Genomic DNA, 18688 nt, shown 5'->3' with positions numbered 1-18688 from the left:
ATAGCTCAATTCGTTAACAATGTTAATGCGAATCGCAATTCCTACCAAATAAATAAACGATCGTAAAAATTGTTACTTAAAGTCGGTATAAATCGGATATGATTATAAGTCCGCCATGTTTGCAAATATGTTCTCCCGCGCGGGATTCAAGTGAAAAAACAACCTTCTTGTTCTCTCTGCGATAAGCAGGGCAACCAGATTGCTAAAAATCAGATGGTTCATTTGCAAAAGAAAATTCCAATGAGAAAAGCAGTAAATATTGTTGCTGGCAACAGTTTGCATGCATTGAGAGCAAAACATGCGCTCTCTTGCATACTTTCAGGATGTACGAAGGTGTTGAATATCGTCCATTTTGTATAATTCTTATCATTTAAGCCAAAAGCTAAAAATATTCGAATATATTGCTTCCACTTTGGTAGGTTAAATGCTGTTTTTTTTTTCAAGTTTTATGTGCTGATTCTTTAATGCAAATTAAACGTATAAGAAATTTTTTTGAGAAATTGAGTAATTTCGAGAAAACACGCTTTTAAGTTGCTATGTATGGCCATTTTTCATATATTTTAAGAAAATTTCTCAAATTCTGAAAAAATCACCAAATATAGTTTGAAATATAAAAAAAATCGTAAGGCATTATTATCTCAAAATCGATCATTTTGGCACTCATATCCCTTAGGATCTGAGGGCCTTATAACTGATTACAACCTGTCTTTAAATAGCGTAGAAAAAAATCGGAAGATAGGTAAAAAACATAAACCACATTTTTAAGAATTGTTTAATTTTAAGAAAGGACTCTCTTAAGCCTTCTTTCTTCTCTTACTTTCTTTTTAAAAGAAGAAACTAGTATACTCAGGATAGGTTTTATTTATTTTATTTTATTTTTTGAAAAATTGCACAAACGTTATTTGTACTTATATAAAACTTTTTAGAATCAAAATCGAAAGAGGGGTTGATAGAAAGGTTTCTGTACAAATTCTGTGTTTCACTATTTTCCCTGAAAATTTGAGGATTATGACGATAATCTTTCAAATTGTAATATACTTTGTTCATTAGCAGACTATAATGCTATAATCGTAAATTCTATTTTCGAAGTCAAAACAATAGCAAAATCTTTAAAAAAAACTATAACTAAAAAGTATAAGGGTGGTCCGAAATAAGTTCTAGAGACGATTCAGAAACATGTGGTCCAAAATAACTAACAAATTTTTTTTTTTTTTTTTGTTTCGATTATAGTCGTTTTACCATCTTTATGGCATTCGCGACTTTATCAACGTTGCAGTTGGCGGATCGTTATTGAAAAACTATCCGGGTACAACTGTGTTCGATGTTTACTCTTGGGCTCGAACTCGTGGACATCGGCTCAGGAGGCAACAGACTTGCCAACTGAGCTATATCACAAGCCCCATATAACTAACAAAGTAACTATCAAATTATATGAGCTTTTTAGTTTACACCAAATGGCTTCGTCACCTCTCAAAGCTGTCCAAAATAAATTTAATACTCTACCAGTTACGAAAGAGCCTTATAAAATTTGAGACAATTTAGGTTAAAATCACTTGAAAATGACAGGAAAAAGAGTATTATTTTTAGAAGGAAAACTTCTCCACATGGATCATAATACGATAAGGTTGTAATAAGTTTTAGTATAAACTTGAATATTTCATGGAATATCCTCATCACTTCCCTAAATCCAAAGTCCAATCTAGGTGATTTGACATCAAGTTCAAAGTAAAATCAGAGGAAATTTCATTCGAAATAATCGTGACTGATATTTCTACCTCAACACATTGCCGACCGAATACAAGAATTTTGTTGAGTTGTTCCTGAATTTGGCCAAACTTGGATTAAAATTTAACATCAAATGCCAGATATTGTCAGGTTTCTAGGCAAAATAGCCTGGATACGCACAGGAAATTTTTTTATAAACTCTTGATTGTTTTGGCAACGATGAAATTTTCCATTGAAAAAACTTCACTTCATATTCATGGTAACATCATGAGAAGAAGGTCTTATTTCATTGATTTTTTTATTATTTGTTCAGAATGTATTCAGTTAGTTTGGGAATGTAATGTCATCAATTTTGTGGGTTTTGACTATTATTAAGCTTCATTTTTTGCGTATACGACGCTAAACATTTCATTTAAAAAGTTATAATCATTTAAAAAATAAAAAATCTGATTTTTTTCGCAAAGATTATATATTTCAATAAATTCTCTGGGTATGCAAAGCAGTGTTTTGAGATTTTTTCTATTCTTATCCTACGGTTACACAGCTTTCAAATAAGCAGTCAAAAGCGCTAAAATAAAAAAAAAAAAGATAAAGCCGCAAATTAATTTCATAAAACAAATTCACGGTGATTTCTCTTCTTAAAATAATAAAAAAAAGAATCTGATTTTTTGGTATAAAATCGAATATCATTTTTGTGGTACAAGTTAGGTTTGTGCTTAGTTCACAAGAATTTTACTTCAAGAATCAAGAAATATTTTTCATTTAAAATTATATTCTTTGGAACTTTCAGGACATCTCTGGCGATTTTTGAAAAAAAATTTGGATTCTCCATACAAATTTCCATACAAAATTAAAACTCGTTGCGCTAATTCAGGACCGGATGAATCGCTTCCAAAATTTTTATTGCTATTTCTGGCAGCAAAAAATAAAAAAAAAAAGATAAAGGCGATGTAAAAATTTAAGAATTTGAATTTTCCATACAAAGCTTGCAGCGGTCTGATGCTCATGAACTCAAATGATTTGTAAAACTCAATATTGCTATCGATCTATCATAGTCGAATATACATCAAAGTTTCAAAGTGCCACTAATAAAACTTTATAATAATCAAAGTTTTTAAACCTGGTTCAAATAAAAATTTTAAATTTAAACTACGAAATGTGTCGATGATTATTGGCAATTTAAAGTTCTTTTCTGAATATGAACAAGTTGAATATGTTGATCAGCTTTTCAACAAATATTCGTTAATTTCTTTTTTTTTCGTTATCCCCTTAACCATTTACATCTGTTTAGATAAACCAGCTCAGCTAACCATATGCAATGAATAATTTTGATTCAGAAAAATGACCAAACATATTTCGCAATGTTTGTAATGAAACTAAAATCTTACTTTCATCTAAAGTAAACATTTCTTTTTCCAATCGTATGTTTATGTTTATTTACACACATATGTATTATTTTCACTTCGCGCAGATTGAATTTCCTCGAAGCAAAGATAAACATTTAGAACATCGGAAACCGCCAAAATTGTAAACACCATTCCCCGGCCCAAACAGCTCAACTTCATTTAGTTTCAAATCGTATTTCTTTCATAAATATTTCACATGGTGAGCGAGCAGAGCGATGAAAAACAAAAACCAAAAATGCCGTCGGAACAACTGAAAGAAACATCTTGCTAGATGGGAAAGTGTTAATCTCGGGCGGTGTCGTCGTTCCGTTTCCGAGTTTTCCCTTCTGCTGAACATTCATCCCCCCATTCCCGGTTTTGCTTTTTTGACGAAGACAAAAAAAACTCTCTCGTGCGAAAACTAGAGGAAAAAAACGAGTCAATTTGAACCGAGCGTGACCAACAACCAACCAAGAAGAAATGTCTTCGTCGTGTCTTGGGCTTCTTTGCGGTTGTTGCCGTTTTTTTTTCAGCAAAAAAGACGAAGACGACGAAGCTGCCACACAATATTGCGCGTCCTTGATGGTGTTCGCGATTCGATTTTTTGCGCTTCGCATTTTTCTCTTATTATTTTGCACAAACTCTCACTGCTCTGCCTGTGTAAGACTTCTACTTCTTTTTCGCCGCCGTTGCCGTTCTGTTCTTCACCTTTCGCCATGCGAACATACTGTTCCTTTCTGCCAATGAAACGTCGAACGCCCCCCGTCGACTGTAAAACAGCCGTGATTTTCTTTCGAGTATTGGTAGCTGCTATGTAAACTGAGTAGCCAGCTTATGTACCTTGGTTTTTCAATGCTACACCATCCCGATTGACCGACTACGAGCGAACGATGGGGGGACTTCTTCTTTCACTTTTTTTCCCAACCAGCCCCTTGACTTTGACGTGCCTGTGTGAACTGGTAGCTCGCGCACACACCAAAGCATCTCCTTCGAAGCACATAACATTTTAAATTCTCCGCCAAATACCGCACCATCAACGAGTTGGAGAGTCGGTCTGTTGGTCGGTGGGTCGGCTGATGCGATGTCGTCTCGCTAAATCAAGTCTAGTGGTCAGAGAAAGAGAGCAATGGGGGACCTTGGAGAAGAAAGGGGAGCACAAAACCGGTCATGCCTCGTTCCTGACAAGTCAAGTCACTTCATGACGTGACGCGAGCGTCTCACCGCCACTTCTTCGTAAAACGGGCACCGCATCATCCCCCCTTTCCGATTGGCGTTGATCGTATACAACGGGCTATCGGGTAATGTTCGTGTATGGCTGCTGTGTACTATACATACCAGTGCCGGGCTTTGACTACTGCGCAGATCACTCGACAAACGAAATACCCTCTGTCACTCCCCTTTCGCCCACTTCCACCCTCCCAACAATGGCTGACTGACTGACTCCGCGAGGAAGGTGTGCTAGTGTGTGGAATGGGGTACGATATAAGCCCCAGTTTGAAACCGAACGTAGACGACAAAGGGGCGAAGGCCCAGGGCAGAGTACCCCACAATGGGAGGGCAACGAGCGGACTTTAACTGCTGACGACGATGAGCGACGACGAGACACGGTCGGTCGTGTCGAGTCGGTCGATCGTCGTCATCTACGTAAGCAAACCAGTTTTAACTGACCGGATTTTTTTTTTCGTTCGTTCACTTAAAACATACATACGTAGCATCCGAGAAATACATAATGTGAACGAACACGAACGGGCCATAAATAGCTTTCGTTTGGTTGATACGTTCGTACGACGACTCGGTGCATTACTATTTTTTAGTGTGTTACAACCAGCCAGCCCCAAGAATAAAAAGAACAACTTAAAGTGCGGCGGCCGACCGACCGACAACAATACGTCAGTCAAATATGCAACAGCAGGCACACGTATACACACAAAGAGCCAGCCAGGAATCAATAATGCAACCGGGATTTCCGTTGATTACATTTTTGCCTTCCATTCCAACTTCCTGACGGTTTTCTTTTCGTTTTTTTAAATGTTTTGCTCCAACCAGCGAAACGGGGAAGACTTTTTTCCACACCTGGAAATTCGGTGTAATGCTGAAAAATCTAATTTATGAATCCTTAGGGTTGTCGGGAAAAATCGATAAAACGAAAATGGAGGCGTCCAAATTTGCGGTTCCAATGTGTTCCGGAAAATTGTTCAAAGTAATCGCATTGTAATGTGATTTTTTTTTACAATTCGTTTATTTGAAACTTTGTAATGTGATGTAATGCTGAAAATTTTGAACCCCCCATGAATTTTGAAAACCCCCATGAGAGTCTAAAAATTCCAAGCAAAATGTTCTTATCTAAACTAAAAATTCCAAATTTCCAATATATTTTTGATGACCGACTCGAATGATTCAAGAGTTACAACCTCAACTCAGAACTAAAACTGAAACTTCGAAATCTTTTCCTAGGTCAATATTTCTGCTACAGTTTTTCAAAAAATTTCTAACTTGTTGATATAAATTTAGTCCCGAATATCGAATTCCAACAACATTAGCTTCCCAGATCGCCCTGATTTTGCTCGAATTTTTGCATTTTTCAAAATCAAACAAAAGTTTAAATTAGATCATTAAAATTATGTTTTTCGTCTAAATTTTTTGAGTTAAATTTATCAAATTTAAAGTGAAAGATTTTTTGAAAGCCTAAAATATGATTTAAAATTGTATTCGATGTATTTTGTCGATATACAAAAGGTAAGTGGCTATGTTCATGATTTTGATTTAGGCTGGATCAAATATCAATTTCGTCGCATTTGAAATTTGTTCAGGTTTTTTTTTTAATTTAGATATTGGAAAAATATCCATAATTTGCACGTCCCGGATGCTTGGGAAAATATCTAAAAAGCTTAGGCTAGAATAATTCCGGATTTTGTGGCTCCAATTTTGCATGAAAACATTAATTAAAATTCGATGTCTGTGATAAGAATGCGGATTCTGTATTTAGTTTATTGTTACTGAACTTCAGTATGGATCAGCATTGAGAAAAAATCAAACTTTCATGTTCGTCATCAGTGTAGAATATGTAAAGAAAATATTTGAAATTACAAACCATTTTTAAGATTTGAATGAAAATTTTATAATGATTTATAATGATCATGAATTGAAAAATCTGAAATAGTTTTATAATTTGCTATTTTACTTCAAATTCACTAGTTGAATTTCGAATAAATAACCGAAGAAAGAATTCACATACAAAGCCATTAATTCAGAATTCAAATAAGAGATTTCTGGTTTAGAATAATTATCTGGAACTCAGATTAAAAATTGGTTTTCGGATTCGAAGTTCAGATTTCAAAAGGCAGAACTCAGATTCGGAATTGAAATTAAAAATTCGAAACATTCATTAAGAATTCAAACTACAGGCGATCGTAGTTTCATTATTTTAATTCTGGATCCAAATTAAAACTTTTTTAATCCAATCAGAGTCAGTTTGGAACACAAACTAAAAGAAATCAGAAGTAGATATAAAATAAAATATTGAATTTTGAGAAACCTAAATTTTATTTTTTCAATTTAACTGAAAACATATTTGAATGGTTTTATTGATTAACATTTTTTACATTGCATGCAGATCCTTCTTTAACAAAGTTTCAAACTGAAATCTTTAATTTAGTCGAGTTTACCAGAGTGAAAAATGTATATGATTTGAACCGCAAACTTAATGTCTTACTTTTATTCCAAAATATTTGAAATTGGTTTTACCAAAAATGCCTCAAATGGTCATGCTCGTGGCTAAAAGAACCAGGTTTCTATTTTCTAATTTAACTAAAATTAAAAAACTTTTCTTGAAAATTAAATCTTCCAATCTCTAATTTATTTTTTAAAGCTTTTTGAATAAAAAATGCCAACTTCTAGGACTTATTCTTGAAAGTAAGAAATTAAAATAAATACTATTAACGTTAAATAACTCAAACCGGAGAACCTTTAAATTGTTTTTTTTTTTATGGATGCATTGTTCAAGCGAAAATGTTATAGGAAAAATTTTGTCACCAAACAGACCCCCCTCCCCCTTAATCAGCCAAATGTGAACTATGAAAGCTACTTTTTGAGTACTTCTGTGCCTTTTGGTCGCTTGTTTGTTATAATTTAGAGTTAAAACCACATCAATTTGATAGGTACAAAGTTGTGTTTCGCAAGAAAATCTTTTGATAGTTACAGTAAGTTTTTTTTACGCGGTTTTTGGTATTTAGGCGATATTTGAGAGAAAATATTTCAAGTCCTTTTAAAAGTAAAACACTTCGTATCTTTTTGAGACCTGTGTTTAAGACCTGAGACTCAAGACATGCGATATGAGACCTAAAACCTGAGACCTTAGATCTGAGACCTGAGACAAGAGACTTGAGACCTGAGACATGAGACCTGAGATATGAGACAAGAGACAAGAGACAAAAGACAAGAGACATAAGCCGTGAGGCATGAGGCATGAGACATGAGACACGAGACTTGAGATTTGAGACCTGAGACAAGAGGCAAGAAACAAGAGACATAGGACTTGAGACTTGAGATGTCTCATTTCTCATTGCTCATGTCTTATGTCTCATGCCTCATGTCTCATGTCTGATGCAGTCTTCCGAAAATCAATCAAAACAAACACCCGTTTCCTGTTGGAAACATTCTGATTGTATAATGGGATAGCGCCTCTCGCAACTGCTTCGCCTGGCTGGTATGCAATCTCGATCAGCGCTCCTATCAGCTATGCAAGCCGAGTCGCATCATTCAAAATCATCGGATTAGCAAACATCGCATATCGGAGATGAGTGAGATACAAACTGATCTATTCTGAATGTAGCTCACTCAGTATCTGCCTGAAGTATATGAAATTCAAAATTATTTTCTGCAGGACGAGAAAAATCAAACAGTTGAGCGGGACACCATAAACTCTCAGCAGTTTTAACGTGACGGACGACAGTTTAATAAGAGAACTTGTAAAAATTGAAAACACGGCGAAAGTGAACATCTTTCCCTCACACACACACAGCTACAATTTGATTTTGATCATACTGATGTTAAAAAAAACGTTATAACAACAAATAAATTTATTAATTTGCTATATATCAAATCAAACAAAATACGCTAATGATCGGCTTCATGTATCACTCACTCACTGCCTGATCCATTCACTCCTGATCGAAGACCAACAAGATTCGCCATATGCATTGCGCATAGGTGAGATTCCAATTTGATGATGGTGCTGCACTGTTTTGACAGCAAGCATCGTGCGAGGTGATCTGTATTTTAGCGATGAATTGAACGATCGATGATCGGGTAGGTTCAGTAGCAATCAATAACGAAACCCGACCTCTGTACGTTCAGGTGCGAAGTGCAATCAGAAACATTCATTGAAAATGAGTGAATTTCGGAACACTGGTCTGATGTCCCTTATCTTTTGTCTCTTATCTCTTGTCTCTTGTATCTTGTCTCCTGTCTCTTGTCTCTTGCCTCTTGTATCATGTCTCAGGTTTCAGGTCTCAGCTCTCAGGTCTCAAGTCTCATGTCTTATGTCTTTTGTTTCTGGTTTTCAGGTCTCAAGTCTTATGCCTTTTGTCTCAGGTCTCAAGTCTCATGTCTCATATCTTAGCTCTGAAGTCTAAGGTCTCAGGTCTCATGTCTTAGGTCTAAATGTCATTATCATGTCATTTTCATGTCATTGTCAATGTCATATCATGGCATTCATGTCAGGTCCTCGGTACCGCGGTTTTTTAAACGCGGTACGTAGACATGAGACATGAGAAATGAGATATGAGACATGAGACAAGAGATTAGAGACAAAAGACATAGGACTTGAGACTTGAGATGTCTCATTTCTCATGTCTCATGTCTCTTGTCTCATGTATCTTGTCTCATGTATCTTGTCTCATGTTTCAGGTTTCAGGTCTCAGATGTCAGGTCTCAAGTCTCATGTCTTATGTCTTTTGTTTCAGGGCTCAGGTCTCATGTCCCATATCTTAGGTCTGAGGTCTCAGGTCTCAGGTCTCATGTCTTAGGTCTAAATGTCAAAATCATGTCATTTTCATGTCATTATCAATGTCATATCATGGCATTCATGTCAGGTCCTCGGCACCGCGGTTTTTTTTACGCGGTACGGATTACTGCGTAAAAAAACCTTACTGTAGCCTTGATAATTTCAAGAAGTATTTTCGTCACTTTTCAAGGAGCTTTTAGTTAGGTTTGATTTAATATTCTTATTCTTAGTAAAATTAATAAAAATAAGTATTTAAAAAAAACTTACATGTCGATTCAAAACTAAGATTTCAAGTGGCTATTTATCAAAATCGGTCGAAACTTGAAGAAGTTATGGTTATTTTATTAAAACAGAAGGGGAGAATGAGGATACTTGATCCCTGGGATACTTGATTACTTAGCTATTTCTCAAAACTGGAATGACTTACAAGGATCAAATGTTCTAGAAAAATGTGTCAAATGAAGCGAAACAACAATCAATAAGCTCAAAAAATTTTACAATTTTTTTTTTGAGTTAGTGAATTTTGTTTGTAAATTTCCCGAAATGCGATTTGAAGATTTTTTTTATCACATTAAAATATTTCTAACATGAAAAATTATAATAAAAAAAAATGTATATTCCAATATATTACTTGTTAGAGTGAAATATGAACTGCATAATACCATATTTTTACTAAAATGTTCATTATAGGTTCAATTGATCCCTAGAGTTCAAAATGGTATGTTTTTCTTCTAAATAGATCGTAATCATTGCTGATTACAAGATTACTAACATTTATCCAATATTTATCCAATAATAATTGTATGGCAAAAAGGGCTAAGAAAATTGATTTTCTCTTAAATTTAGAAAATAGCGCCTTAAAGTCTGCAATGAGGCTAGAGTTTAGGCATAGTTTTGGTATTTCCTTCTTCTGACATTTATAAATTGTGAATTAAGAAAAAAAACATGACCGAATTGTCTATTTTGAATCTTTGTTTGAAATTTTTCTCCAAGGATTATAACCCCCGGAATAAAGGATCAAGTCTCGTTCAATAAAAGATCAAGTCTCCCTAAACATTAAAAATATCTCCTTTTTTTACTCCCACGAAAATGCTTCTAGTTTGTCTACGGGTTCAAGTATCGTTCCAATTTTTAGAGCATATAAACTTGAAATTACACGCTGTCAGAAAATGCAAAAGACGGAGAGTTGCTAAATTTTTCCAAAAATATATGACAAAAATAAGTAAAGCGGATCAAGTATCTCCATCCTCCCATAATTTTTGCATTTTATACTAGTTTCACGAAAGAAAAATTAAATATGATAAATCTCACTTGCTCCAAGCTAAAATTGATCATTAGCTTGCCAGAAGGTCACATGTCAAATTTCAGCGAAATCTGACCACGGGGAAGGGTTGCTTGAGTCTCAAGCGTGAAGGGGATTTTAAGGTATTTAACACAGGAGGAGAAAAAATACTGATTTTCCCTTAATAACTTTTTTTTAATGACTGAAAAGCCAAAACCAAATAAACAATAAGAAGTTCAATAAACTTTCCACCGTTGAAAATTTTGTGAGATATAGGCTATTTTCGGAATATAAAAAATTACATAAATTGACGCATTCTTAAAGCTTTTCTTTATTTGGGTTGCTGTTATGAGACCTTGCTTGCTGGAAACCAACAGAGGGTCTTGCATGTGTTGAAACACTCTAGCAAACGTAGTTTCATCATTAGATCATTACAAAACATTGTTATTTTCGAAATAGTGCCTGTTACATCTGCTGTATCCGCCTCACGCTTACCCGACATTTTCCAATATGATGGATATAAAGTAAGGTTGCCAGATTTTTTTCCCGAATGTCATCAGACCAGCCAAATCCGAGCATTTTTATCTAAAAACCTGGCAAAATCCGGGCATTTGATCTAAAAATTTTAACCTGATATCCAGGCAATACCTGTCAAAATTTGGTCGAAACCACGAAATTATTCAATAAAAATCAAGAAAAAAAATATTCAAAATATTGTTTTTTCGATCAAAATACATTAGCAGACTTCATATCATAATCATATTTTAGGCTTCAAAACTAGGTAAAACTAAAAAAAAAAAATTTTGGACGCAAAAATAAATAATGACTCAGACTTCTTTGTTAGATATTGCAAATAGAGTGAATAAACCAGCGCAAAATCCGGACTTTTTTCAACGAAATCCGGGCACCCGGCCAGAACGAACTTTTTCTTAAGTTTGTGTCAAATATCCGGTCAAGTGAAACCGGGCAATCTGGCTTAATATAAAGACAATTAATATTTCTTTTTCAATATTTTCTAATAATCATTACGACACATCAAAATATAGCGGACTTTTTCGTTTTAAAAAGGAAATCAAAATAAATCTTTCAAAATCAAACTATAAAGAGAAAGAAGAAATTTGTATCGAGAAATCATAAATAAATCTGAAACGAATGTATTTGTCCACAGTGGGCAATCACGAAAACTTTTTTTAAACCAAACCATTAAATTCTATTACACATTCTTCCCCACTTTAATTAATAATTTGTCTTGGACCATTACGTGCGTTTGTCGATGTTTTTCTCGGTAGATGTTGTTTCTGGTATGTATATTTTTAAATTTAGTTAACCTAAATTTTATATTATGGCGATGCACAGCTCTCCTTTTCACAATCAAACTCAAGCTATCAAGGAATGTGTGTAAGAAATCAACACATTCTATCAAGGGAATGTACCGCTGTATCTTTTAAAATAAAAAAAAATACTTTTATTTACATGGACTATGGAGAGATCAGAAATTTTGTACTAATAAACTTTTAATAAATCACACATCCTTTGAAAAATATTGGAATCAGTTAAACTTGTCTAAGATGATCAAGATCGGACATTTCTAGCTTATTCGAACTTTTCCAAATGGAACACCACTGAAAAGAAAACTTTCAACTCAATTTGTTTACCCAACTGACTTTATTACGGTTCACCACACTGCTGCGCTGTCGTGTCCACAAATTGACCCGCAAAGGCAGAACAGTCCACAGGCTAACATGTGTGGAATGATTTTCCAACCTTTTTTCCAAATATTTTTTTCTCTTTACTTTTATAATATAAACCTATGTATACACAAATATTTAACACCCCAAATATCGTCCGATCTTGTTGATTCTTCTGACCACTTTCTTCCCGTTTGTTCTTTTTTTCTCTCTATCTTTCACAGACCAAAAGAATCAAAACATGGGCATTTACGTGAACGCCCCAGTTGTGCAACGTTACAAATGTAAGTTGAAAAACCCTTGAAAAAAAAACATAACATATCTATTACATGTATTCGAAAATTAAATGACTGAATATTGCATCAAATCTGTAATGATACACTTTTCGAGTGATATGGAAACTCTCTTTTTACCTGGTGTGAAGATACAAAAAAAACTCTTATTGAGGAAGTTTCAAAATTAACAAGTAACGAACTTTGTTGCTATCAAATTCTTAATTTTCTGTCACTTCTTAATAGACTGGAAGCACAAAATCCATCAACTGTTTTTCTTTGCTTGTACCTACATACATTTCTCGAGAAATAAGATTCTTTGTTTTTCTAAATCATTTCTGAAACAATATTTGAATTTTGTATTCCTAAATGTAAATTAAAAATATTTTGCTTAAAATAAAATCATTAATTAATTCCGAATGATTACAGAAAATTTTTCAAACACTTGGCATTATACTGTTTGAGCATTTTGATCCTAAATTACGAAAAAGTTTAGTCTAAAAATTTAAACTTACTTTGAAAATATTTTTCTGTATATAACTTCACTATTCAAGGTCACATTCTTTTGTGATAAGAAACTTACCCAAATTGTAAAAAAGAAAAAGCATTCTACGGAGCTCGTGATAACAAAGTAAAAGTAAGAGAATTGTAGCTCTCGAGTATACTAAAAATAAGCATCAAAACAAAAATAAATTCAGCCATATTAGGTAACTCCTGGGGGGGAAGCCGGTTTCAGTTTGGCTTATCACTTTCGTTCCAATTCCGTTAAACGAATGAACGAACGAAATAGCAAAAAAAATGCATAGCTCCGCTTCTATTTTTTTTTTCATTTTACTATGTACTGTACCATATTTGCTGCTGTCTATACGAATGTTTTATTTTTTTATTATTTCCATTGCCCAACGGAAAACGTAATCATTTTGTTTTGGTTTTGCATCTCCGACTGGACCCTCCTTCTCCCCGTATTTTCGTCGACTTAACGGCTGACTGACTGACTAACTAACCAACTGTGCCATTTTGTGTTGCAGCCCGATGGCGGCGGCAATCTTGAACTTCAATCCGGCAGCAGCAGGTTAAGGCAAATAAACATTTTATCTGCAACAATCAACACATGATGGTTGTATGTAGGTATAAATGTAAATGAATCTGCTGCGTCTCCCCTTATGTAAAACGGCGCCATTACCCTCCGGGGGTGAATGTAATCGGGAGGTCCCCCATCAATGATTCTCTAGTGGTGCTCTATCAACAACAACCCCTTGGAAGCTTCTGAATTGACCCGGTAGAGGGTCCCTAATGGAGGCAGCAATCGAATGAAACATTTCGTGATGGCATGTAAATGGCACTTTGGCGAGGAGGCACGCATCTGTTGCTGTTGGCTGGCGACGACTTTGAACCATCATTGGAAACAACACAAAGTACATTCAAAGTTGGTTCGTGCCTCCAGTGCCAGTGGCCGGACGTCACGTTTCGTTGTAATATTTCGACGCTTCCCATTTTAGAAATGGGCGGAAGGACGGATGACGAAGACGTCCACGATACGATGGGTGAAATTGTAGAACTGTTTTTTTCTCATAGTTTAACTTGCATAATAATTGACCGTACGTGACCACTGGAAGAAATTGCACTTGGAAGAGTTTGATTCGATAGGAAAAAAAATCTGTTTCGGCTTCGCTAACTCCACTGATTTAATAGATACTAAATGACTAAATTAATTCCTGCCATTTTCCATAAATATTATTAATCTTTATTAATAGAATTAATTAATTTATCAAAGCCTTTGAACATTTAAAAAAGATGCTCAAAATTCTGTGACATAACAAACATGTTTGTGATTTCTGCAACCTTGATCGCAAATAGGAAATAGCTGAGTTCTAAAATTTAGATGCAATTTCTGAAAGCATTTAGTATACGAATATTTTGGGAATTATCTAGGGTAGATAAGGGCATAATGGCCACCTTAAGAAGAACGCATATTTAACCATAGAGAACAGCTCTAATTTGTGAGTTAATTCATTATTTCTTGTTAAGACACTAACAAAGTATTTTTCCTTACGGACTTGAAAAAGTAGACAAAAACGTTTAAAAATGCATTTAATTTTTTTTTTGCCAAAAGCTGAAAATCAGTCTCTGCAGGGGCATAATGAGAACCCCCCCTGGGGCAGTATATGCACCATTAATCGGGGCACGATGAGGCCCGCTGCCTAAGAATCTAGAAGCGAATTCGACTCCATGAATTCAACTGAATCATAGAGCCACAGCTTGAATTGATTCATCTGACGATTTGGCCTATTGGTTAGGTGTCGGAGAGGTAATCAGAAGACTCGAGTTCTATTCTTGGTCGAGGTGATTTATTTTCATTTACCATTCATGATCGATACATTTGGCACTAAACAGTGAGTCGTAGATCCATCAAACAAAGACATAACAGAAAAATGTATGTCTGTTTATAGAATTAATTTTGATTACCTCTCCGACACCTTGCCAATAGGCTAAATCGGCTGATGTAAACTAGTCATGCTGTGGCTCTATAACTCAGTTGACTTCATCGAGTTTAATTCGCTAGATTCTACGACAGAAAATGCTCATCGTGCCCCCATCAATTTTGCTCTATACGCCCCAAGTCAACAAGTTAAAGTTAAAAACGCGTTTTAAAATTGATTATAGCATAAAATCAAAATTTAATGATGGTGAAAATTGACATGGTGTACATACATCATGTTGAAGTGCGTATCTTATATATTAAGATGATTTAACGATCATAACAACTTATTTTCCGATGCTCAAAAATCATAATATTTTCGTCACTTGAGAACCTTGTTGTTGTTGTTGTTGTTGTTTTATGTTTTAAATATTTCTGTAAAGATGATAAGCAGATTTCTTTTTTGCTGAAAAATTGATACTATAGCAAATACAAAACTGTTCCTCATGACAATTAGTATTTTCGTGAAAAAGAGGAGTTCTTACTTATGCCCTCGGTGCTCATTATGCCATTCTCCCCTATTTTCTAATCTTATACATGGAAAGATATCTCTGTTGACTGGAAATCACTTTAAAAAGGGTAGTTCTCTTGACAGGGAATTAGATATGGGAGAGTGGGGAATCATGGGCCACTTTTTTCGTTGTTCCATAACTTCTTTATTATAAAAGATAAAATGAAAATAAAAAATGGTATGGTTTTCTACATTATCAAGGTATCATAAGGTATTTTTTTTTTTAATTTTTAATAAGTTATTTTCCCCAAATTCTGGCTGTTTGAAAAAAAGGAATATTTTTTGGATTTTGAAAAATGGTGGAGAATCGTGGGCCACCAAATCCAAATTGATCAAATAACATGCAAAGTTTATAAGTTGACCCAAAACTGTGATTTCCTTATTCAATTCGTTATTTTAAAGCAATTTCAGACGATGAAATAAAAAAGAGAGCTGTGTATGATCGCATAGATTCCAAAACCTGACTCGCAAACGTTTTGGCAAAATTTCTTATATAGGATGGACAAAATATTTTTCATAACTCCTCATTTAGCATAAGAAAACTTTACAGATAGGAAAAACGTATTTTAAGTTCTGAATGTGTATAAAACATAAAAATGGAAGTGATTCAAGATGTGTGGCCCACGATTCCCCACAAGCTATGATTTGTAAATTGGTTGCGTTTGTGTGACTTATTGATGTTTCATCAAAAATTCCTTTTCCACGTGAAAGATCATGACAAAACTAAGATCATAAGCGTATGAGCATATTTTTGTTATGCACTTTAGGTTCCCCATCGATGAAATTAGCGGGTGTTTTTTTAATTATGTAAGTAAATTTTTCTAACTTTTTTTAGCTTGGTAATTAAAGGAAGCATATGATGCGTGTTTCAGTCAACAACACATAGGAATATAAGCTCACGCAAAGCGACGACGATGACAGTTGGTATGAGATTTTTATCTCAACACACATCTGAGATATTAAAAGTGGCCCACGTTTCCCCATGGCCCACGATACCCCAATCTCCCCTACATGTATGTTTTCGGGGCCGAGAATGGTTCATATATGTAATAGGTATTTTCAAACTCCTCCTCACGAGGAAAAAGGGGAACTCTAATGCAAAATAAATGACACAATTCTAATCATTTTCAAATAATTTTTATCAAATTCAGTACACAAGAAATTTAATTTTAATACAACACCATTTCCAACATGGGGCATTCATACAAATTAAACGAAAAATTTAACCCTACTCAAACATTTTTAAAATGATTTTCATTAAAATCGGTTACCGTACAAGTTTTGATATAAGAAGAATAGAAGATGATATGAAAAAGAACTTATTAATTGCTTTTGGTAAGTAAATCGAGCAGTCGAACAATCGCTTCTAACAATTGCTTTGGTTGGTATCAATAAAGTAAGTTTTGACAGCTGTTTTCTCAGTCATGAGCTTTTAGATTTAGAACGGGCAAGTTTGTTTAACATGCAAAGAAATGCTTTTTTTCGAAGCATGCTCGGTTTTAGACTTGTTGAATCAAAAATTATTCTAAAAATAAAAATATTATAAAATACATCTCAAGAAGAATCAAAGTGTTTATAAATTGAAACAAAAAACATGAGCTGGCTCGGTTTCACAGAAGAAACAAAAAATATTCAATTTTCCCATACAAACAAAAAAGTTCAAATTTACTCATGTAAACGTTATTATAAATGTCACATTTCGTTTAGCTGATTCAAAACAGCCGCAAATAAGCAAATTCAAGTCAAAACGAAGTTAAATTTTGAATGTTGTGTACAATCATGTGTTTTATTAATTTGGAAAACCTCGTTTGAATCTGGGACAGGAAGATTGAATAAAAAAGAAAAAAAAATCGTTCAAACGTCAAATTTCTCTCATAACTCTACCGACCAGGCCAGGTGTGAAGGTTAAAAATTTACTTTCTTATTAAGTGATTTTCAATAGAACTTTTTTATGCTGAAAAGCACTTGTTTTGCATTAAACAATTATTTAATTAGGTTTTGTTTTGTTCTGGCAGTTTCACACGTATTAATTCAACCAAAATTAGTTGAAGTTTTTGAAGCTGATAAATAATAATTGTTTGATTGGTGGTTGTTCTAAAAAAAGCTTAAAAAACAGAATTAGATTTCTCGTAGTTCCCATGGACCAAACAACATTTTTATATAGTTCAAAACTTATATTTACGACAGAGTTGAAAACTAACATTTGATAATCTAGCTGGTGTATTCGATTTCGATGTTTACATTTGAATCTGCTACAATTAACTCAGAAGACTTAAATTTAGCACCTAAACAACTGACTTACATGACTCGCTACACGAAACTTATCATCTAAAGTTAAAATTTAACCGATTACAATTTTAAAATAATCACAGATTTCACAGAATTTTCAAATTTTGGATAGATTACCAAAATTATAATTTTTTTGGCTAAAATAAATTTTAGATTTCACAAAATTTTGGGTTAAATCATAGAAAATCAGATTGTTTTTTCAAAAAATACAGAATTCTTTTCAGCAACCTTGCTTGGCAATACTGTTTACAAGCATGAACTGGCCTCACGGAGAAAAAGCAGAAAGAGGTGAATTCAGTTTAAAATCTGTTTTGATTTTTCCATGTAAATTTATATCTGATGTCTTGCTCGTTGATTTTTTTCATAGTACCACAATGATACCTACCAAAATGCTCATTTCTTCCTTCTTAATATTTAATTTTAAATATTCCTTCAGTTTTTATTTTTTACCGGAGGACAAATAGTCAAAATTCGACAGACCAAACTAAACGCCATCAGCGTTTTTTTCGATAAACTTCAGTTGATTGTGTAAAATTTAATCATTTCTATAAGAGACAAAATTAAGAATTCTAAGAACCAGAATCAGTTGTTTTTAATCCAAAGAACTAATTCTCTTTAATCATATTCGCTTTCTGGGTCTTTTAGATAAGATTCAAAATCTGTTGTTTCTTTTTTTATGACTTTGGTGCTCAGGTAGGCCCGATCAAACCCAGCCAAATATTCGTTAAAAAGTTCCCTTAAGTTTTAAAATATTAAATTCTAACACAAGTAATAAGATAAACTTCAAAACTCTACGCAAACGCTATGCATTCATTGAAAGTTTATTTATTTAAAGTACTTATTTTTTTTAAACCGTTTCATTATGTAAAGATTCAACGATCAAAAAAAGTAAACGACGAATTTCAGACTTCACTTTTTATACCAATATCGACTCTTAGTCGAAGTTCATATTTATAATGCAATTTAAATAACACATGTTCAGCTTGTAATTTCAATTATGTTATACATTATTTGATGTTTTTTTGAAATTATGGCTAAGATAAGCTTTCCAGA

At 33.9% G+C, this 18688-nt stretch overlaps 1 protein-coding gene across 3 annotated transcripts in view; it reads left to right on the top strand.

Annotated features, from left to right (window-relative positions):
- LOC129751536 (interferon regulatory factor 2-binding protein 1-like) overlaps positions 1 to 18688 on the top strand; it is a 64546-nt gene that overhangs the window by 28230 nt on the left and 17628 nt on the right. The window contains exon 2 of one of the 3 annotated variants that reach the window (XM_055747088.1): positions 12309 to 12368. The exons of the other annotated variants lie outside the window; for them this stretch is intronic. Coding sequence (XP_055603063.1) covers positions 12309 to 12368 — 60 coding nt within the window. The remainder of the gene's footprint in view (positions 1 to 12308; positions 12369 to 18688) is intronic. 3 annotated transcript variants of the gene reach the window in all.

The sequence above is a fragment of the Uranotaenia lowii genome, chromosome 3 (assembly GCF_029784155.1).
Source record: "Uranotaenia lowii strain MFRU-FL chromosome 3, ASM2978415v1, whole genome shotgun sequence".
Taxonomy (NCBI): Eukaryota; Metazoa; Arthropoda; class Insecta; order Diptera; family Culicidae; genus Uranotaenia; species Uranotaenia lowii.
This window is presented reverse-complemented; position numbering and strand designations above follow the sequence as displayed.